At 36.3% G+C, this 24,048-nt stretch overlaps 1 protein-coding gene across 3 annotated transcripts; it reads right to left on the bottom strand.

The window, feature by feature from the left end:
* Positions 1–6,640: 6,640 nt before the first annotated feature.
* Positions 6,641–23,987, bottom strand: FBXO8 (F-box protein 8). 3 transcript variants are annotated; one of them, XM_083861949.1, is made up of 6 exons: positions 23,812–23,987; positions 21,707–22,043; positions 19,381–19,507; positions 13,015–13,133; positions 11,349–11,545; positions 6,641–10,563 (listed from the first exon to the last, which is right to left on the bottom strand). In XM_083861949.1, exons 2-6 carry the CDS (start codon positions 22,033–22,035, stop codon positions 10,376–10,378), a joined length of 960 nt encoding a protein of 319 aa, XP_083718075.1. In that variant the 5' UTR covers positions 22,036–22,043; positions 23,812–23,987; the 3' UTR covers positions 6,641–10,375. The 3 variants fall into 3 exon arrangements, with proteins under 3 accessions (XP_083718075.1, XP_083718074.1, XP_083718073.1); XM_083861948.1 differs by lacking the exon at positions 23,812–23,987 and adding an exon at positions 23,360–23,442; XM_083861947.1 differs by lacking the exon at positions 23,812–23,987 and adding an exon at positions 23,400–23,417.
* Positions 23,988–24,048: the final 61 nt, after the last annotated feature.

Below are 24,048 nucleotides of genomic sequence, written 5' to 3'. Positions count from 1 at the left end.
CCCTCATACTGTGAGCAAATGATGGTAATGGGATCCACATGGAAAAGAGCCCCGGATACGGGGGGATCCTCCCGGCCCCGCGTCTCGGCAGGTGGACACGGGCGGGGCGGGGCTCGGGGCTTTAACATAAAGAAACATTACACTAAACTTTCTCAATCCGCGGCCAGTTTTTACTTTCCAGCATTTTATTTTTGGTCCAGGTGGCGCGGCTGTGAAGTGACCCGATTGTCACTCTGGGGGAACAGGGGACCCTCCTGAAACAGGAGAAATAAAAACAAAGCCCATCTCACTGCCCCCCGGTTTTTATAAACAGCTTTCAGGACACAGTCAATCAATCACGCTGGCAAGCAAGCAGACCAGGAGCCTAGGATATATACAAGGCATAAATATATACATATAAACCCTGTCAATTTTGGAGTAGTTACAATTTTTTTTTCTACAAGCCTAAGGGAAATTGTATCTAGAAAGATTCTGACAAATCAGGAAATCACAGTGGAAAAGTAGAAGGTATTAGGAAGTTATGTTACATTGTTTAATACTGGTAAGGGAAATATTGGAAAAGAGAAAGAAAAAAGTGTCTAAGCAAGATGAAGATTAAAAAAAAATAAATTATTATGCTTACAGTCAGAGAGACAATTTCAAAAATATGTGCCTGGCTGAAAACATGGAACCTGGCCACTTTAAAATACAATGCAATGGATATATCTCTAAAAGATATGAGTTTACCAGATTTTCTAGTCAGGACAGTATTCTTCATGTTGCAGTCATTTGTAGTCTTTAATTTGAAACATATTTGTGTCTAGGGATAGGTCCTTGCAAATGCACTGTGTTGTTTTGTTCTGTTGTTTTAATGATCTTTTTATAATAAGAGCTCTGCACAGCACGGAGTTTGTGCTCTCTCTTTCTGACACTGAGTCTTTTTCTTGCAAGAGGACACGTGTGAACAAGGAATCCATAAAATGAAGGGTGCAGCAGGTTTGAACATCCCAGTAATGCAGAAAGAATAGTTGCATATCAAGGTAGGAGAAAGATAATCAAGGTTCTGGACTAAAAGAGGAGGACATATTCTGTGCTGGTGTAAATTAGGAGTTTCACTGAAATAGAGGATGGTTGATACTGCAGGAACTGAGTGTTGCTCTTATGCTCTATGATCCAAAACTGTGGCTGCTTCTTCTGCCTAGTGAGCATTGAGGAAAGCCTGGGCAATGATGCTCGGAGAGCAGAAGCTGTGCTCTTGGAGAAAGCATGAAGAGGAGCTTTTCCAACTGGTAAAACCTGCCAAACAAGCTTGGAAAATTGAGGACCAGAGTGTTGGTTCTGCTCAGGAAAGACATTATGAATGCATAGCCTCTATGCAGCTATGGTCATGAATAATCTTATTTTTTGAAATTACTGCATTTGCTGTGTAAGTTTTTGTATCAAGAATAAACTTGATATTTGGTCATTTCACTCCATGGTTGTTATCTGTCAAAGCAAATCCTATAAGGAGCCTAAGCCAAAAACTCCTTATGTCAGGAGAGTGGGTTTTGGTGATGACCTTCCAAGCTGACTGGGTCTTAGAGACATAAGCAATTGGAAAATTGTGTCACTGCCTTCTCAGAAACTTAATGTGTTTAAAGATGTGTATGGTCAGCAGAATGGGGATTGGGCTTCCCCTCTAAAAGGCTTGTGTTTGAAATGGATTGGATCACTTGCTTGTTTAAAGGCAGTTTAATTTTCATATAACAATTTACGCTTATAACCACATAAGTAAATGCTTCATCAATCACAGCTTTTTTTCTTGTGCATCCAATGGATTATTTTTCATAGCAATATATTATGGAGTCCTTTCACAGAAACTTGCCTTGATTTGTGGTGTGTAAGACTGACACAATGAGTGAGAAATGCATTGACTGACAATTTCCAGTTAAAATCGCACATGAAATAAATAACAACAATTAAAGTAGTATCTCAAGACTCTGTAAATACTTAATAATTTTGATGTTATTTTAATGTTACGGAAAACCTGTGAAAGCTCACACACTTTTTTTACTCTCAAAGATTCAGATTGGGTTTTTTTGTTTGGTTGGTTTTTTGGGTTTTTTTTTTTTTTTTTGTATCCTGGGCTAAATTATTGTTAAGACTAATATAAACAAACTTTTCTGGAAATGAAGAAAGTGAAAAAGAAATAAAGGGAGATAGAAATATACAATACATATACCTGAAATATCAACAACCCCACCCTGTCCACCCCATAACCTGGCTTCCTTCTGCCTTTGAGTATTCCTTCTAAACTGTGTAATATGGCAAGTTACAAATGTCTTTCCAGAAGGTCTTACAATGCTACTGGTTCAGCAGAGGCTGTTTGTGAGAAGTGCCTGCCACAGCAGTCAGGTTACCTCATCAGCCTAAACACACACATTCTCCTGTGCTGCATTATGTTGTACACCTGTATACTGAGAACTGAGGGGGTGAAGCCAAATGGGCACTTTTATCACTGCTTGAGAAAATTAAAGTTATAATCTAATATATATCGTTACATACTAAAACTGACACACCTTTTCCTTTACACCAATATACTGCTGCACCTGTACAGGTGGGACTCTGCTATTTATTTTACAGATCTCCTTTGCATCATAGTAATTAAATTTTACTATTTCTCTTTTCTCTGAGGTTAAATGCTTTTTGGCAGTACTTGTATGAAGTCTTATTAGCACTACTTGGAGTAAGCATAAAGCCTCTAAAGTCTCAGCCTGCTTTTGGGTCATCTTCTTTATTGAGAATACATTATCCAAGAAGATGTGAAAATACTGCTTTGTTTCAGTTGGTAACACAGAGACATCTATCACCTTAAACAGTGTGTTGGCTTTGTTATGAGGTGAGTCATTAAAGATACTTCTAAGCCTCTGCTTCTTCCTATGTCATCCTGAATCTCCTCCCTGGAGTTACTGGTTTGCTTTTGACAGAGGTAGGGCAACAGCTTTACTAGGGTGTAACTGCTTAGATGTGTGGCTAGGCAAAAGCAGATTAAGTTTCTCCAAGTATTATCTCATATTCTGTGTAAAATTCTTAGTTCAAATTTGTGGTGAACAACTTCTAAAACAGACTAAAGATCATTAATTAGCATTCATGAAATTAATTTGTGGATGATTTTGGAATGAAGTTATTGACATAAAACTACATTTTGCAATATGGGCTTCTTTTTCTGCTGCTTTTGTATAATAGAACTGTCTGTACTTAAAAAAAATATTGATACTCAGTGAGAGTACATCTTAACTGCTAATTTCTTGTTTCTGTCACTGTGAAGAAATTACAGAGAACACTTTATATTTTATAAATAACAAGATTACAGTGTCTATTTACTAATTTGGGGGAAGAGGTGTAGTTTGCAAAGAAAGACTGCTCTGCTTCCCTGTGGATAGCTGTGCAAAGGCACAGATGTGTTGGACAGGCCAGTAAAGTTTTTATGTTACTGCAGGAAAGAGGGAGGATGAGGTAGGAATATGGTTGGGACCACGTATCCTCTTACAGAGACCACCAGTCTTACCTCTTCAAAACTTCTGTCTTGATCTGCATAAAAACCAACAAAATTTTAGCTTTAATGAAGTCTTATCACAGAAAATTTCCTTTGCTTTTTTATGTTTCACTAATTTGAGTCTTTAGACTCAGGCTATAAATCTTGATTTATGACTGATGATTAAACTTAATATTATTAAATATCACTAATTTAAAAGAATTTTTAATACATTTCAATGTCTTTATTATTTTAAATAAAATCTAGCTGATATTGGAAACCAGAATAATGTCTATGTTCCATTTAGATCTTCAAATTAGCCCTTTAAGTGCTGTGATTTTCAGTATAGGTTATGCAGCACTATGCACATTGTGAAGACTTAATACCAACAAAGGGAAAGCATATTTTAAAAAGTTGAAAAAGAATTTTTAAAAAGCTGATTACTAATCATGTGGTGTCTGTATTTTATTACATATCTAAACCTTATTTATAGGGAAGAAAAAAAATCCAAGCATTTTTAATCGCATTTAATTTTTTCTGCTATTCCATGGGGGAAAAAAAACCCCAAAAAGTCAGCTTTTGCTGGTACAAACCAGAAATCGTACTGTCAGACTTCAGACAGTGTGGAACAGTAACAAATACTTTTATTGATATAAATTCCTAAGTGGAATATAGAAACAAGAAGTTACATTTAATGTGAAAAAATACAGCATCTTGATTGTTCCTAAGAAGCACGCTGAGAGATGCACTTCTTTAGCACTTGTAAAGCAGTTCTGTGATTTCCTCATTTATTTTATCATGTAGCTGATTAATACTGCAGAAGGCAAGTAAATTCAAGAAGTTGTCCAGTTATAAAAATGTATTTCAGTTCAGTTGTGTTACATGTAATTATGACAATTAGCCTGAATTGTGGATGAAGACAGGGAAGCTGCAGTGAAAATACTTCTTTCAACACATAAAAAACAGCTCAGATAAAAGCAATGCAAAGCATACATGTGCCATCATGCCCCACAAAAGAGTATTGTTCTGCCTGGTGCAGCAGAGCAGTAGAAAGTCTTTTTTACCACCTACATCTCTGTGAAGCTTGCAGGATTTTTTGCCTGCTGAGTTAATGGATAGAACTGGTGTACAAAGGGGTCCATAGGAGTGAATGCAACGTCAGGTTTTTGATACAGCATTATGTGACTGCAGGAGGACTTGCACAGCACAGGCAGGCATGTTTTCTCTGATGGGGAACGCTGCTTTTGAAATTGAAATAATCTTTTTGATATCTGACCATCTCACATATAAGAGAACACAATGCTCAAACTGTAGACCAACAGAACAAACTTCCACAAGGAAAGCAGAGAAGATGAATTGTAAATAATTTTCAATATCAACCTTACATTTCAAAATAATTACTCATTTGCTTATGTTATGGTCATATATGAGAAGTACAGCAAACTTGTCAGATTTTGGCACTTGGCATACACATGGATGCATCTGCCTCACGTCCAACAGAACATTCCTTGTCACTCAGCAAGCTACTGGCACGTGTAGTGCTCGAAGGATGAGCTTCTCTGAACAGAATACAATATACAGATTGAATAAAAGGTCTTTCTCCAGAAAAACTTAGCTAAATAAGCTTTGATACATATTTTTTTCCCTTTTAAAGTACTTCTCTTCTGCATAGATTATAAGATTTTCCATAAGGTTAAAAAAATGGGTATGCTTGCTCTGAAAATTAAAGTTTACACTGGTATCCACTGTCAAAAACAGACTACTGAAATAACAAATGAGGTTCACTTGCTCAGAATGTGTAAACGTCCCAGCTTAGAGTTAAACTTTCAACAGCTGAAAGACAATACCATCGACACATACCTGGCACTAGTTACTCGAGTTTATTTTTTCCTGGAAAGCAGTTTTGGGCGACAGAGTGGCGTCCGGGTTCCCCAGGTTGTTGTGCTGACAAACTGCAGCGGTGGTAAAGGCAGGGAGTCTGACAAAATCTCATTAATCATCTTAAATTAAATCCAACATTCCACTCCAACACTGCCAAGAAGAAAGCTAACTTTTACAAATGAATACTCTCTCTGAAAATAACTGGTATCCTGACCATATTGCTTTCACAAAAATATGCTTGATTTCTGTTAGGTACACACATACACAGTTTTTAAGCTTAAAAAAATGCATTTTTTTGATTGCGAGGAATCTGAAAAGTGCTTTTTGCTTGTTTTCTCTCTTAGGGTCTATGAGTGAACCACACAGCTGAAAATTAACAGCCTCTTTTTTCTTTCAGTGAATTGAAGTTTTTCTGTTTTTCTAATATTTTAAATACAGAAAGTTTGTTTTTAATGCAAATAAATTTCACATAGGAAATGGAAGTATCGAGTTTAAATATTTTCTCTAAGCATATTTACATGAATAAGGAAGGAAAACTGAAAATTTACTAACATTAATATTAGCAAAAACACTGAGGTGACGAAGGAGCAATGTGATCTCTTTTAGGCTTTTTACAGACACACTTCTGTAACTACTCCTTGCTACTTGATTATGATTTAATTACACGTGGCAAGTCTGAACTTTAAACATGTCATAAATAAGATTATTACATAAGTTTTTTATCTTACTAAAATCACCATTACATGCAGATTATAAAAGTTTGTATTTCTCTTTAAGGCAAGTGAAACCATAACGTGAGCACAGGAATTATTTTATATCTGTTCTTTGCCCATTTTAATAGTGCTTTTTGAGCTTAGAGTGGGAGATTTTACAATGGCAGAGGACAATTCATCAGCCTTAATGTTTATTAGCTTTAATACATCTGTGAAATATTTGAAAAGAAAAAAAAATCTGAATTTAATAGAGGGCAAGTAAATCTGACTTTCCCAAATATTTATTATAATTTCAACATTTTAACATGATCAAGTAAGTATATCTTAATTTTGTACAGGTGCTTAAAATAATACTTGCTTTCTAAAACCAGAGTTATTAATAATATCCAATTGCACTTGGAAGAGACCTCCAAGATAATTGAGTCCAACCCAAGTCTCTCCTTACACAGAGAACAAAACTATTATCACTTCAAAAAAGAACAATTCCTGTTGATAAACTTGTTTATGTTAAGAACTTAATAAACTGAGGAATACTGAAGAAGAAATAGTAACATTTATTTGTCCAGCTAGTCAGTTTATTTTCTTAAAGCTGTATTTTGAAACTGTTTACATTTTTTTATTTTTCCAATGTGGGGGGTAAAAGGGAAAGGTTAAAGAGTACAAATTGATATTTTTTTTTTTTCCTGAATGCAAATTTTGCACTTGCTTCAAAATTGACAAACACGTCTCAAACTTTTATTTGTTTGGGCTTCTGTATGTTGCAGTGGCTTTGATTTATTTAAAAAGTCAAAGCTGTATAAATACGTTATTTAGAGTTGGAATGGAAAGTATTTCAGACAGAAACAGAGTTTGAGAAAGCAGATACTATCAGATGCTGTCTATAGCTAAGCCATGTGAATCTCTAATACATGCCATATTCCATCAAAAAATGCAATCAGATCCTCAAACTTTTATTAAAGCAAACATGAGCTGCATTTGTGTGACACTTACATAGACACAGGTACACTCATTTTCCTGACATGAACAGAAAAATTTTCCTTCTGTCACACTGAAGCCACCAAACTTCCAGAAATGGCCATTCAGAAGAATTCCAGGGTCTTTTAGGACAGAACAATGAGTGTTTGCAGGGGGATGGGCTGCAGGCTCACTTTTTCCTTCAGTGCTGTGTACAGTGCATACAGTTCAGAGTTAAGGCAACACCACATGGCCAAAGTTCAAAGGACATACAGTGGTGTAATCGCAAGAGCTTGGGAATCACTCTGCAGTTACGCATGATCATGCTCATGTAATTCAGCTTGAGATTATCTACCTAAGTTTTCTGAAGTGCTTGATCAAGTAGCTATTTCCACATCACATCATTTAGTGACGCCTGGATCAACAAAGTATCATTATTTTAAAATGTGCATGGAGACACCAAGTGCATTGAAGAAAACACTGCCCAAAACGTTGTTTATTTAAAGAGTTTTTGGAGGACAACTAAGACAATTTTTGTCACTTTTTAAGAGTACTATTACATCTGATTAAGACTTCTTAACTCCTTTTAAGACAGGAAATTGTTTAACTTCATGTAAAGTCTAGATTGCTAAAATGCAAAAAATTACTTCTCAGACACTTCAGAGCTAGACTCAAACTGGAAAAAAGACAGAAGAAATGTCTGTATTAATTAGTTGTTTCATGATTGCCTCTGAGGGAATTCACACTTGGCACTGTTTTCTGTTTCTGTTTTCTGTTCCACTCCGCACTAGTAACATAATGCATAGCATGAGTTGGGTGGTAATCCTCTAACACTGTTCAAAATCTTGTTGTGAAGATCAGATGCTGTTATCTGCAGGTCATTAGGGTTTTGTTTTCCCTTGGACTTGTCTTATGGAAACTTGAATTGTATGATCCTGTTTCTAATTTATCTTCTTGGCTGCTACACTGGCCTTGAAGTATTCTAAACCTTGCTAATAGATGCATTCATCTGTTCCAGAAAAAACATGTTCTGTCTGCCTGAAGGCTTTGTTCTGTATCATGGTAACTGGAAATTAAGAGAAATGCAGACTAACAATTCATACTCTCTTATTAGTGCAAAATCAAAACCAGTATCACTAATTTCAATCTAAGCATAAGTCAGAAGAGAATTAAGCCTTGCTCTGCATTTGTGGCTTGAGGAGAAAGTATTTTCTAACAAGAAAAGTTCTAATTTCAAAATTCACTGAGTTCTTCTTTTAAAGTGTATAATCTTTGAGGAGTGTTTCTTAGAAAACTGTATTCTGCTGTCTCCACTTCAGATGACTTTAAAGAGCCCAGAGACATTTGTCCTTTATAGTTGGTTTTACAAATTATGTTAGAAGTTTTCCATTTTTTTTTGTAATACAGAAGTAGTAAACTGTGCCTTAAACAAAGCTCCTCACTGTATCATATATTCTTAACTTGTGTTTGAGATTAATTGACCACTGCAGAATGCATCCTTGGACTTTCTTCAATACATGAAACGACACTGGGTGAAGAGTAGTTATCCTGAGCAAGGAGGTGATACTGTAAACCTGTCTGGAACATGGCCACAATACTGCTGGCTCTTGGCTTTGGCTGTGTATGCTACATAAATGCAATGGCATTTACACTCAATTAAAGGTAATATAATAAAAAAGTACTTTTTCTGCATGTATTTCAGTTTGTGCAGCAGAGCTATAAACACTTGAAATAGCAGCAATAGCTACATCTTTTTCTTCCCATCATTTATGTAGCACTTGTATGAAGTGTCCTTCTCACATCTGGAACAAACGTAACACTGCCTAGGTGCCCCATAGGCAATGTGCATGGCAGTGAGGGGTCATTCCTGAATTAAATTCTTGGCTCTGCAATAGGCTTTCTAGATAAAAACTCAGATTAGTTCTGTTTCCCAGATTAAGAATACCTTCCCACTTCACCTCATGGTATGGCAGGGAAAAAGAATAAATATACTTGTTAATATATCCAGATGCTACTGATAGCTGAATATTATGTAAACATACATAATCAGGAACAGCTCTTACTTCAACTACATGTTATGTCAAGAAAAGCACTGCTCCATGACTTGTCTGGGCAAAAATTAGGCAAATCCTTATTCAATTCCTGCACATGAACAGCAGTTCCACCGCTAATATTCTCCACACTTCAGAAAATGTCAAGACACAACCTGACCAAGTAATTTCTGAAGTATTTCCATAAATTCAGAGCTGTTTAAAATCTAGCTACATGACAGATTTAGAAAGTAATTCAGGATGTGACTCTGAACCAGCTCTCCAATCCTGCACAGTCACTGCTCTAATCTTGCACTGTCAGTTTTTAACAGCTTTAGCAACAAGTCATCTGGTATACATTTGCCGAGGCATTTCCATCATTGACACTTCTAGACTGAGGAAACCAGCTGAAAGCAGCAACACGTTACTCACTCCATACCACTTCCTCTGTTCAGATTTTTTCTTGCTTACTGCACTGAATAGAAAATTGTAGTTTTGTATAGGTGATTGTAGTTGCCCTGTTTCCCAAAAACCAGTATCTGCAAAATAGGTTATGTATGTAAATAACATAAACCTCTTGGTACACTGCATGATTTCCCCTGGCAACCCCTGTAGAGCATCAAGGTTCATCTAAAATAGAGCCTGTAATCTTTAAAATGGAGTGAATAGCAGATTGGCAATATGCTGATTCAAGTTAATAAATATAGTATAAAATACCAGCTTAGATATTTTACAAGTGCCCTATCATCTCCTAGAATAAACTTTATTGTAGTATTCAGACCAATGTTCCTCTAACTTAAGTATCTGAGGTAGTCAGCATTGTAAAAAAATGCAAACGAAAGTCAAACACTAATTTAAGAGATAAAAGGAAAAATTTTAGTTAAAATACTTTACAATAAAATAATTATGATTATAAATCTCTTTAGTTAAATATATACACATTACATGGTATTCTAAAAAGAATGAACTTATTAAAGTTTCAAGCAGATCTAATGCACAAATTCACCACTTTTTCAGCTTAGACTGTAATGTCAGTTTAACATTCATTAATGGCTGTGTCAGACTAATGGCATTGTTTTGTGCAAAACTAAAAAAAAATATGAAAAAAATCCTTCTGTTCCCACAGTAAATAGATAGAAAAGGTAGTTTTACACATACACACACTTACACACACAAACTTTGATTGCATACAGAGGTTAGAATGACCAGCACTAAAATAACCCCCATCTCTACAAAATAATCAATATCTTGAATTGATGTAGTTTTTGAAAATTACAAATTTTAAGTGCTAGCAAATTGTGCTTTTAGGCAGCCACGTGGCCAATAAGGTAGATGTTGTCATAAAGGTGCCCTACAAAATCTTCACTAATATTCTGTGCAGCTCGTCGTGTATTTCGGATGAATTCCCTCTTTGACATTTTGTTCTTCACGTGAGGACTTGTTAGATCAATTGAAAGTAGAATCAAAGAGTAACACAGTACATAAACTGCATCTAGACAGGAGATAATAAGTAAAAAGAAGTTAAAAAAAGAAACTATGATCATTAAAACCATTTTTCCCTAAAAACCTTATGGTCTTTATCATCTAGGCTCATAATTATATCTATATATAGATATATATATAGATATATACATACACACATATATACATACATATACAACTATTCGGAAGGATATCCCAGTGAAATAAAATTTAATATAGCAACCTTTAAAGTAATAACGTCAGCATGCTGCCAAATGAGAATTTACAAATATCTTATTATTTCTACATAATCCAAAAGCCACTAAGGGCTTTATACATTTTGATTTAAACAGATTCTTGAAGTTTGTGTAAACTAAAGCCAACATCCTGCAAAAGCTTATCTTTTAAATATGTAAGTAGTTCCACTGCTGAAAACTGCCTCCCCCACGCAATTAGAAATGTTTGTTAACTTCAATGTGCCCAATATTCCCTTTCATTTCTGTGACACTATCCACAAGGTAAAACGTTAAGTGTGTAAGACTCTGCAAGACAAACTTCAGAAAAGAAAAATGCTCAAAGTACAGACAAAAATGAAGGAAAGATAACATGGAAATAAACCCAACTAATCAGCTAAAAAAAGAATCTGTACATTTGTTTTTGTTTTTATTTTTTTTCCCCAACTCATGTGGAATGATGACTCTACACTGAACCATTGTACTTTCAGAAATACTTGCTTAGGGGCTGATTTCAAAGCTATCATAACCAGTAGCATCATCCAAAAGTATAAAGATTGATCCACTGCTCATTTTTGCTTACCAGGGCTAAGGCCAAGCTCTCTCATCAAATCAGGATTACAAGCACAGAATCTGTGAGAGAACTTTGTTATGAGAGTTTCAAGGTATTCCCCACGCTCCTCAGGAGCGTGAATGTGTCTGAAGAACTCTCTCAGTGCATTTGGCAAGAACTGATTTCTGAAGTTGTGCAGCGTCACAAGGTCATCCAGAACATCTCTCCTGGCAGAACAAAACCCCATAGTATTAGAAAAGTTTAACTGTTTAAATATGAAAAAGTGTAGATTTTAAAAATAAAAATTAAAGCTTTAGAACAGTATGAATTTTTGTTTTTGCTAAAAGGCAAAATTACCACTAACAGCACAAAGATAATATAAACACATGTTCTTTGCTTATTCATAGCCAAATATAAAACCATATATAAACCATATAAAACCATACATGAATCAGAACTCAAAGTTTATGTGTATATTCATTCAAGGTCAACATAGAGGCTTTGCTTCCTTTACACTGTGACAAAACCATTAAAAATGATAGTAAAGGGAATAGATTCATGCGTGTCCCAGATTTTGATGTCTATGTAGAAGCTGTTTACAGGAGTGTCTTGTTAAAACCAGGCTTCAGCTAGGCAAAATTTGCTTATGGATGTCCATCAGGGTGTGATGTTCTCAAGTGTTTTGCACTGAACACAGACACATTTAAAAGATTCAGACACCTATGTTACCAGATGTGCAAAAGACAATTGAAAACATTTGGAAGCAAATTTGAAGTGAACCTAAGAATATTTTCCTATGTTTAACCTGATTTTTAGCTTGCTTGTGAGTTTCAACATTTAAAAAAATGTTAATTTTAATTTTTAGTGTCTGATTATACTCTGTTTATGAAGGGAAGATAAACGGCAGTAGGAGTCACTAACATTAACTTGCAATCTCATCCAATAAATGGTTTTGTATTTTTATTATTGTCTAAAAAATTGATAAAGCTGAAGTTTTACCACACAGGACTGCCAGTGGGGATAATGCTACAGACTCCTATTCCTTTAGTAGTACAGGCTGAGGAGGATGAGATGCAGGAGAGGATTCCTGCTGGAAGTGCTGTTGGCCCTCTGTTTTTCCTGCTCAGGTGCAGTTACTGTTCTCCTCCTTTCAGGATACTGCCCTAGCCCAGCCTGATGGCATGAGAAAGCACTGTGGAGACAGCACAGCACAGGGAGAGTGTTCCCTTCTGCAGCTCCTGGTATCTCCAAGAGGATGCTCCCTTCCAATCTCACAAGGTGTGTGCAACTTTCAATCACGAAATACCAGACAACCAAGTAATGGTTAGACAATCCAACATTAGTTAAAAAAGCTGTCCCCTCTTAGTAAAGTCATAACTACTTTTTCTGAATAATACCCATAAGAAAGGGAAAAAATCTGTCAAATAAAAAAAAAAGCAGCAAGATATCTATGTAAGATTTTGTGAGGATGTGAGATTTATTATTTATAGGTGGTATTTTTGAGGATTCTTATTATGTGTTACAGTCCCATAAATACTCAACCTGAGTAACTGTTTCGATTTAGCAGAACAATTACCTGGCTGCATTTTCTTGACTTTTTACATCCTTGAAGTGGCATCTCTACATTCAAAATGTTGTTAAATAAAGTTATACATTGAAAATCAATAGAAAATGTCTTAAGAGAAACTTGATTTACCTTTCATCAAGGTAGATTCTCAGCTTCTTCCAATTCAGTGTTCTTGTGCAAAAGATAAACTTAGCTATTTCTTTCGGTGAATCGTCTAGTATGCCTTTGGACATAAAGTAGTTGACTCCCTGAGATAAAATACATGTACATATAAATATGTTTAATCTTCATAATGTATTTAGGAACACGTATTTTACTTCACAATGTAGGAATGTAATCCTAGGAATTAACTGGTTTGTTTTTCAGAATGATTCTTCCTCCTCTAAATGACATTTCAACATGCAGAATATACTCTAAAATTATAAATCAAATGCAAAGAAACAATTTAGTGTTATGGTTGAGATTTTACATATAGTCAGAGTAGAAAATTTTAAATTATGAACCCCATAATAAGCATGATGGTTCTTTAATAATTTCTTTATCGCGTATATCAGTATTTTGCTTCTCATACTTTTGTAATAGTATTTAAAATATTGCAGGGACCATAACTGGTGATTTCACAACTTTTGCAAGTAAGAAAATCTTAGCCATAATGTGTTTAGTTTTTAACATCTGTCATTAAAACAGTAATGTTCTCACATGTATACAATGTATCACATTCAAATAGATGCATTAAATGCATTTGTTTAAATGTGTAATAATGCAAATAAACACAAGCACGCTGATTTCAAAGCATAGGTAAGTATCAACATATATAAATGTGCATACACATAAATAAGAACACTATGCCTAACATAGAAATAGTTTAAAGTACAGAATTGTATATAATTTATACTCATATTATGATTTCCAGAATCTTACACTTTGGCCAAACACACATTTCTTACAGAATAAACACAGCAAATTTAAAGTATTTCAAGTGATATTCTGAATTCTCTCTAGTCACTGAAATATCCCAAAGCATAAAACTATTTTCCTCACAACCCCAGAAATCAAAACCCAACTAACGGATTCAAAAAATGTTGACACTTTTCAACAGCAAACATCTAAACCTGAGAATAACTAACCAAGTTCTTCTGATTCATTTTGGCAGGGGCTGGGGGCAGTTCTCAGCATTTGTTACAAAGGAGTGTTACAACACTTAAGTACAATATATCTTGACTATAGTATAAGGTTGAAATGTAAAATGAGAAGGACAGTGCATTTGTGCATAGAATAATGTACCAAGGCCACAACCTAAATCACCTTTTAAATACATCTGAAATATTTTTTCATAAATCTTCTGATATCAAACTTGACATTATTTTTTAAGTCTGCCCTTTTAGTTTACATTACAGCTACAAAGATGCAGGGGCAACCTGTCATTCAGTGTATAAACTAAACTTCCCAGTGCTCTTAAATTTTGTGTGAAAAAGAAATAAAGGACTGAGTGCAGGTTTCGAACATTTTGTGAAGAGGCTTAATAAAGCAAAGCTGTAGTCATGTTAAGGAGGAAAATAGTTAGAATATATGTTTAAATTCACAATTTAAATTACTACACCTGTAGTATTAAATATTTTCCCAGTCCATAGTTTTTGCTTATATATTTATAGAAAACAGCAGTTAATCAAGATACATTTATTTCGTTAAAATAGTGGTTTATAAATACAAATAAAAATATAAAGGTTTTGAGATAGGTAAACCAAAAAATCTAGCAGTATTATGCCCCAATTTTAAGAAAAAAATCTATATTTAGGAAGACAATGAAACATGTATCTATCAGCTTGCCTCTCAGTCCAAATTAGATCATATTTAAGTTTGCCCATAATATGGATGGACAACATGACATTAAGGACTTTCCTGAACCAGAGCAAAATAAGAAATTAAAAATGGGAGGTAACAACAAAGATTTTGGCAATTTATGTAAGATGAGCAGCAGAATCTCTCCTTTACATATGATGAGTTAATGAGATTTATGTTTTTGCTTCAGCACATTAAATTTATTTACAAGACTTACAACATGTCATTGAATCCGCTTTTCATAACATTGTAAATACTACCTTGAAAACCTCTCAGAACCCTTGCTTCAAATAAATCACTTTTGGTAGCTAAATCGGCTGTTTCTGACATATATACTAGTTGAAATAAGTAGCCCTACACACTGTTAAAACCTATGCTAAGATTATTTATCAGTCAGCTGGTGATTCTCTTTGAAAATATTTGACTGTAGTCAGTCTGGTAGGCAGTTCTGTGTCCCGATCTACCAGCTCTGAAGAGGCCTTTTTAACACTTGGGAAACACTGCAGAATGAGCATGTGAAAACAGCAGTTTTTTAATTCTGATTCAGAGCACTGTAACATTCTTCGAGAATTAGGAAAGATGCCTTAAGGAAAATTGCCTACCTTGCTCTGTGGCAAGCATGTTATCTCTGAATTTCAGACAGCTTGGGGTAAAATACTAATGTATAGAAGTGTTAATTTAAATTATATATGCAATTTTAAGTATAGACTAATAGTAACAACTAAAGCCATTTGTTGCATTTTTATGTTATTTTTACAGTTGCTTTTTTTTTTTCCAGGCACACAATGCTTGTTTTATCAGCCTATTCTATTACAGCACTGACATTCTTTGCTTGTTTTCTACCTGTTTCCAATAGCCTTTGATTTTGTTTACATTCATACAGATATCTAAAACAGAAAACTTTTCTTTTTCAGTGTTGGTTCCATTTCTGCATTGGCTACATTCTTTGCTAGGAGAACTTTCTGAGCACTTCAGCACAGTAGTCAACATTATTAATAAACACTTTTGTAGCTGCCTTTGACACTTCTGTTTAGATACACATACAAACCAAACCAGATGTATCCTAAGTCAATGGCACAGAAATTTTGGAATCAGTATCTATGGTAGCGTCTCGATTTCTGCTGGTGATTCTAGGTAACACATTATCAGTAAATATTAGACATGTATGGTATTGCTGTTCCCATCTTTCTAGGGAAGTATGTCTTAATATATCTAATGGTGCATCTTCTGGAACAATGCAGAGTATCAATGAGATATTGTATAATGCAAATTTTTATTATTTTTTTACTAAGTTATGAATCAAGTCATTTGGTGAGAAAGGTGGACACAATATGTAACATACACTTCAAGCAGTTTCTCTTTCACTGTGTATCTCTAAAACACAAACTTATGATGGCAGAAATTGCAAATAGAATGCAGAAATATTTTTCATGTACACAAAATCCATAACTAATAATTTATAATAATGATTAAACGACTCTGATTTTAATGTGGAATTATCAAAAAGTTTCAGCTCAATGTTCCTTTTCAACTTTTTTGATAAATCACAAAAAAAGAATCTCATTCCTCTACAACATACACATAATATTCTTCTGACAGGTAAATCAATGCATCTCAAAATTGGCTTACTTAGCAGATCACTATGAAATAGGATAAGTTTCAGAAAACTTTGCTTAGAAATACAGCACAGTAAACACTCCATCATCTACAGACTACCTATAATTAAAAGTCAGGTGAGGTAGCTTTGTACAAGTGGCTAAAAATTTATAACCAGGAAAAGGTCAGAAAAACCTGGCCTTCCTGTCAAAAACTAAGGGCAGCTTGTAGAATGAGAGAATCAAAAGAGTGGAAAGACAGGCGTAGTATAAGAACTGTCTTACTGTACTTTATTATAATGCTACATAAAGGAAATCCTGACCTCACTGAAGACAGATAGTTTTGATACAGTACAGCTTCCAGAAGGTCCATAAAAATAAATGCTATTAAATAGATCAGGTAGAACCATTAAGGATGAAAATAGATCTTCTTTCCTCACCAAAAGATTCTTGGTGGTACCTTTAGTTTCAGTTTTAGCTACATAGCATTGCTCCATGCAATAAACTAGACAAAATACTTTGTAGGGAGTTAGAAACTGGATACAAAACAATAGGAAATAACATCTGGTTGCTTCCAAATTCTGAATCATAAGCACGTGAGATGAAATGAGAACTGCATGAGAAACATTTCACATACACCATACACTCTCTAAAACAAATTACAGCAGAAACTAGGTAGGCAGATTAGACAATATGATATTTATATTCAAGTGCTAATACTAACACTAAACCATCCCCTCTCTCCAAAGAAACAACAAAAACCAGGTTTCAAAATCTTGGCTACAATGGTGGTGCCACGTAAAAAAACCCCAACAAAACCAATCAACCAACAAAAAAACCCCCAAAAAACCAACCCAAACATGCACTGGAGGGGTTTTTTTTTCAGATTATGTGTCATAATGTCACGTGTAACCGCACATCCTTTCAGCAGAATGTGAGCACCTGCTATGAATTATGCAAGCTCATGCACACAATCAACACGTTCAATTACAGCAGATATCACAACACCATGCACACAACAATGGCTAACCAGAGAATCCTACCACAAAGTGTGGAGATGCTCTTCCCTACCCCGTGAGCCACCGCCAGCTCTGGAGCTGTTGCTGTGGAGCCTGGTTACCCATTTTCATGACATGGGCGGTGTCCTTTGGAGAATCTTGCTCCTGTGGCTGTAAGTACTCCTATTTTTATAGTAATTTGATCAGCTCTGTTATCAAATGTAAAGCAGAGTTTGGCAGAAAATTCGGAGACACAATTTGTAATAGTGGAATGGCATATCATATGTTCCAGTCACAGTGTCCTTATAATAATAATTCTGCCAATATCACAGTTGTAAACAGTAAAAGCAATAGTATTTGTGAATTCTCCTGAAACTCAGGCCTGAATGATTCCTACCAGGCTACGGTGCTCCACAGGGAGAGAGGAACAGAGCCCTTAGGAGATACCCTGAGGTTCTCATCTCTCATTGAAGCAGAGTGCTTGTACTTCTATTGTTAAATATAACCATAATGAGGAAGCAAGAGTAGCCTAATAAAGTTAATACCTAATTTAGCTATGCCATAAGTTAGCTCTAATTTACAGATCTCAATTTCCTTTAAAAATAATGAATCTTCTATTAAGTGTCTTTTCTGTAGTCTCCAAATGCGTTAAACATACCAAGATTACTTTAAATAACATTGAAATATAATGGCACATTATAAACTGAGATAGTTAAGTGAAAAATTATGTTAAATTAAAATACAAAGAAAAAATTGGACGGACAATGCTGCCAGCAAGATACTTGATATATTACTTAAAACATGTAAGTTACCTAAATACAGCATCTCATTTGAAAACTTTTACATTTATTACTAAAATTGTGAGAATTCTGCAGAAAAACAACACTAATCATTCAAGTGGCCAGGTGCTGATGTCTTGATGCTGTGTAGCAGAGTTGAAGGCAGAGTTCTAATGACATAATACTCTATTTCTGACTGATAAAAGTAATGGTGTCTTAATCAAGCAGAATATGAGATAAAGCAAGAACTTTAACGAAATCACATTATTGCAATGATTCATAGAACTGCTTTATTTATTTTACCCCATGGTCACAAGTTCACACTTTCTGTATCATATCAGCACAGTGAAATTTGCTTCTAGAAGTGTTTCTTTCCATATCTCAATCCTTTTTCTACTTTGGATTTGTTCAATTACCACTTCCACGTGTACATGTAACTATATGCAGGAAGTTAACAGCATTTTTGTTCAATACTGTGTACACTCTTTTCCTAGGAAACATGAAGCAGGAGTCTGGTTTTATACACAAAAGACTCTCTCTGTCACTTGGGCATTAACTGTCTATCTCCCAGGCAAAAGCTGTCTACTATCAAACTGTTTTCTTCTTTGAAAGGTGACAGACTGAAAGCAGAAACTGACTTTTCCAGTTAGTTACATGAACTTATAAATGGAAACCTTTCAGTTTGACAAGTTTGTGTTTTCTTTTTTTTTTTTTTTAAATTTATGTTGTTCTATTAGAAGAAATTATGCTCAACAAACACCCACAGAAATTAAATCAAACTGATCTCCAGGATAGTTCAGCAGCAGATCTTTTTTGTATTTCAAGATTTGCTCCTTGATAGTGGAAATAGGTAAAAATCCCCTACAAGAAAATGTGATTGTCACAGAAGTAATCAGACTTTATACCTCATCCTGCTTTGCCTAAAGTGGAACCAAACTCATACTCTGCATTTTAACATTTGTATTTATGGAGGCTCATTGTTATGCTCTTACAGTTCACCACTGTCCCTTCAGTTAGCATATCTGCCTTGTTTCTAAGTTTATATGCAGTTTTGAATTTCTGGCATCCAGAGAAGTGTACCGAGCACTTAACAGGCAAGTCATGTAAATGATGTACACAGGTACAATATTCAAAAAAAGACCAGAATGTGGCTGTAGCTCAGTATTAACCATCCCTACAGTAAAATGAACATCTATTAAAACTTTGTTTTTATACACCTATAATAATAAAAAAATAATCACAATTATTTAAACTGTTTATTACTGTCAGCAACAGTTCACTTACCTCATCAGGGTTGGCATTAAAGGTGAGACTGCCCTCATCTAGCTGCATATACAATTTTCTAAAAGAAAATCCTAGAGGCGGATTCTTATTGTATATAGAACAGTGACCCCAAGTGGATTTGCACAACCTATGAAAATAGAATTAATCTATTATAAAAATTCCTTTCTGAATTTCATGGATTTTACAGAAGCAAAAAGTAATCAACAATGCAAAACTAAATACTCAAACTATAGGAAAAGTTGGAAGTAGGTTGCTGTAACAGTTATTAAGTCTTTTGCCATGTTTTTCTAAAATCTTCAATTATATGATTAATGTTTTCTTCTCATAGAGGTTTTGGTGTATTTGAGTCCAACCTCTAAACAATATCCCAGTAGGTGGCATCATAATGACAAGCACACAGCAGAGACCCCCGGCACTCCTAGAACTTGGACACTGGAAAACAGTGACAAATTGTTCTCCTGCAGTACTATGACAGATTAACACATTGTTTCTTTTCTTGTGCTCCAGTTGTGCAGTGAATTAGACACCGTATCTGCACAAAATTACACCGTTAATTCAGCATCTTCCCCATCTGTCCTTCACCCAACTCTTCTTCCTCCTCTCCTAACTGGCCAGTGCTTTTGGCTAGTCCCAATGACTAGATCCAGCCCCATCCCTCTCTATCTTCTGCAACTTTTCAGCTTCTTTCCCTTTTATTCCACTCTGACTCCATATCGCAGTTTCATCAGTTTCTGTCCCTCATCTCAGTGTTTGATGATACCATCTGCAATTCCCTTTCTACACACTCTAGATTCCTTATTGAACTGGTAGTTCTGCTTCAACACACCTGCCCTGTAACTAGCTAGGAAAACAATGTTTAGGACAAGGAGGTTGTCACTGGAGACATGGCAAAGATTCTGTTTTCAGTTCTGGAACCCGGGTCTTATTTGGACTCAGTTTGGAACTGCAACCACAGTACTTGACAAAGCTTAAACACGTGTGAAGAATAGTGAATATTTTTACAATTATGCAAATTGAGATTTTTATTTATTGCTAAATCAGGACACATTTTCATTACCAAAACAAATGTGGTAGGAATGTGAGTATTTGCAAAGATTTCACGAAAAATGATTGAACTGTTTCTCAGAATGAACTTCAGGGAAAATACATATTTCCACCCCATGTGTTAAGAATATATACTGCGTGCAATTAAGAAGCTCTAGAATCTTCAAGCTTTGGTCTAGGGAATTTATTTCTATTTAGGGTGGGTTTGATATCAAGAACTGAGCACAGTACAATCCATATTGATAAACTTAGAAGCTTACTGGTGTCTTTCACTAGAATTCCTGTTTCCTATCAATATAACAGTCCCCAACAGCAGAACAATTGTGACTAAGAAGTAATGCTGCATTATCCTTTCTTCTCGGTTCAAAACCATGATAGGAAGAGAAGCTGCTTAATTCAAATGCAGCAGGGCAAGGAAATAGATAAGGTGAGGAAGAGATGTAGAGCATAATGAAAGGAAAATAAACAACCTGAACAGCAATCCAACTTCTATAGTAGTAGTACTGTCAGTTAAGGGAGAAGAAAATGTTTTGAAAGAAGTTACAAGTTCTAGTGACCATCTACTCTAAAGATAAGTATGATTTAATGAGTCTTTCCTAGTGCTGTAAAAAATATGTCAAAATATGTTAAAAATACCAAAGAATATGTTAATTACATTTTGATATTACACTATTTTGTCTGAAAAAATGTTCCTTTATTTATTTACCAGACATACAAATTCTGCATATGTTATAGATACAAAGTGGCTCAAGTGTTAGGCTGAAGAAATTTCACTTGAGAAAAAAATGACATTTTCTTTCCTCCTTCCATAACCATCTTCCAAAACAGATACACCTAAGTTGCTATAAGTGTAGTAGGTGAGTTCTCACTCCTCTCCATTTGGAAGTCTGGCAGAATAGGTTTGCTTGCTGACGCTAGACAAGTGTTCAAAGTTCAGAGAAGTAATGACACAAACACCTGAAGTGTGCTTTGAGCTAATACAAGAGTGAAGACAAGTCCCTGTTTTTACCCCATGCTATCTCAAATGCCAGCTGTATAATAATACACACACAGACTTGTGCCAAGCCCACTTGTGTGTGTCATAATCTTCAGTAATACTCCATACTAAGTAAAAATCCAGAATAACACATTTTTAAGCGACATATGTATCCTCTGTATCAATCTCATTTGGCTTGGGAAACCTTTGCTAAGGTTAGAAAGACAAAAAGCACTTACTGAGACAAATTTAAAATCTAATAGTTTTTACTATGTCCAGGTGATCCTTGGTTTTTTTTGTGCTTACCCTTGCCAGAGGAGCTCATCATTAGCAAGATCCTGCCAGACACAGGAGGCTAGACAGAGATCAGTTGCATTCAGGTATGACAAAATGGTAAAACTAAGCTCTGGTGGCAACATTTCCAGGTTAATGAATCCTTCTTGTTCTTTAGATTTCCTTGTCTTCAGCAGGTGGTAGATGTCAATGCCTCCTTGGGCTTGTTTTCGATGGCTGGTATTGGAAACATTGTTAGCAGGTATCCTCCTACCATGCTCTCTGGGAAGATAGCCTTGGCCACTGTATCCTTGCTGCTGCAATTGCTGGTTTCTAGCAATTCTCCAGAGTCCCTGACCCATCTGCGAGCCTGCCGGACACAAAATCCAGGTTAGATGTTGACAGCTATTTATAAACACCTGGAAGACAGACTCAGCACCTAAGTAAAATTTTAGGACTGATCTGAACAGGTAAGTTCTGTCAGAGTTACACTGACCAGGGAATCAGTCTTCATGAGGCAACTGAAAAAATACTGAAAACAAAACCTATAAAAAAAACCCCCAAAAACCTAGAAGATTTTTTCCAAAAATTCCATGCTTGAAGAGCTACAAAATTGACAATAGGCTTCTTCAAAGAGTACCAAGTTAAGAAACCTTAGGCTTCAGAACATTTGGAATCTTCAGACTTCCTTCAAAATTTAATAAAACCCCTGTTATTTAGAGTCAATGAAGTACTATAAAACATAGCGAGAAACAAAAATGTATTGGGTAGCACAGTGACTGACACTGAAACAAACTTTAACGACTTCAGTGATAATGCAGTAAGGACTTTTAAGTGCTCAGAAACAAGAGAATAATTATCTTTTCAAGCTTTCTTACCTAGTAGCGTAACATAAAGCCTTGATAATAAGGTACTCACATACTTATACAGAGGATATCATATCATATATCATATAAAAAAGCCTTTTTATAATGTAAAAAAGAAATTAAAAATATATTTGATATTTTAAGGACCACCTGAAGAAATTTCACAGAAAAAACAAAATGAGACAGAATTTAAACCAGTCTAGAACCAGCTGCTGAAAACCCACAAGCTCTGCTATTTGTGTAGTTATTCAGCAGCTTATATGCCATTTGTTAGAACACATATAATTTTCCTGATTGTGTAATTACTTTCAGCTTTGTAGTAATCCAGGATGAATGCTTTCAGAGCTCATCATCATAAAAGATGAGCAAACTCATTGTTATAAAGCCTTTTAACTAATGGTGTCAAAAACTATATTTTAAAATTATTTTGAACATATATTTTCAATCTTCCGATTCAGTATGCAACTCAAATGCACATTTTCAAACTTCTAATGATGTAATTTTATCTGGCAATGGAAACCTCTTGACAGCTTGGCTGTAGAAACTCCCACAGTGACAACATCAAGCTTGTTAATAAATCGCTGATCTCCTCTAGCTGTGTCTGCTATCTATCAAAGTCCGATTTAAATTCTGACTGTGTCTTCCTCATGTCACTTTGCTACCGCGTAATAAATTCTTTTGCAGCGTTGACAAGCCTGACAGGATGCTAAAAATAATCCAGATCAATGCTGCATTAGTACTGGGTTCTACTTCACTAAATAAAAAAACAACATGCACCCCAGATATTAACACTCTTCACCTTACGGTAACCGAGCCCTACAGCTGCCGCTTTGCAGGCACGATTATCCCGACAGGAAAACCTTCCATCCTTCGCTATCAGCCTATGATATCATTGCTATCAGCTGGAGCTTCGTTCACAGCCGGTGCATTGCAACCGAGGCCTGCCAGTCCCCCCCGGAGAGTAAAGCTCTTCAGTCCCGACTGCGGGCAGCCGGGCTGGCGGCGGGGGGCACAGAGCCGCCCCGGGGAACGGGGGGCCGGACCCGCCTGAGGCCACACCGCCCCCCGAGCCGCTCCGAGCCGCTCCTCCCCGGGCACAGCGGCCCCGGGACCGGCCCCGGGACCCTCTCGGGGCACCGGCCATGGCGGCCCGGCGGGTACCGCCCCCCGGCCCCATTGGGCCGCTCCCGCAGCCCCGGCCGCCCATTGGCCGCGCCGCCCGTCCGTCCGTCCGTCCGTCCGTCCGTGCCCGGGGGGCACCGCGGGCCCTACCTGTGCCAGCTCGGCTCCCACCGCCGCCGCGACGAGCCCGGCCCGCCTCCGTGTGGGGGCCGCGCCGGGCGGGAGAGAGGGAGGGGCTGCGCGGGGCTGGCGGCGGGGACAGGCGGACAAGCCCAGAGAAGGAGCCTCGGCAGGGAGGCCCAGCCCGCCGCCGCCGCCCCGACTCCTGCCCGGGCAGCTCTGACGTCGGCTGTTGTTGCTGGAAGTGACGCCCGCGGGGCGGGGCGG

Source organism: Zosterops lateralis (genome assembly GCF_965231275.1).
Source record: "Zosterops lateralis genome assembly, chromosome: 5".
In the NCBI taxonomy this organism is placed as follows: Eukaryota; Metazoa; Chordata; class Aves; order Passeriformes; family Zosteropidae; genus Zosterops; species Zosterops lateralis.
Note: the sequence above shows the minus strand (reverse complement) of the source record. Positions and strands in the feature narration are given on the sequence as shown.

Bases quoted from the DNA above. Each gene is read 5' to 3' on its own strand.
- FBXO8 (XM_083861947.1), bottom strand. The intron at 13,134-19,380 runs GTAAGTGAACTG...ATTTTATCTCAG, and splicing joins TTAATGCCAACCCTGATGAG to GGAGTCAACTACTTTATGTC. The intron at 10,564-11,348 runs GTAAGCAAAAAT...TCTCCTGTCTAG, and splicing joins AGAGCTTGGCCTTAGCCCTG to ATGCAGTTTATGTACTGTGT.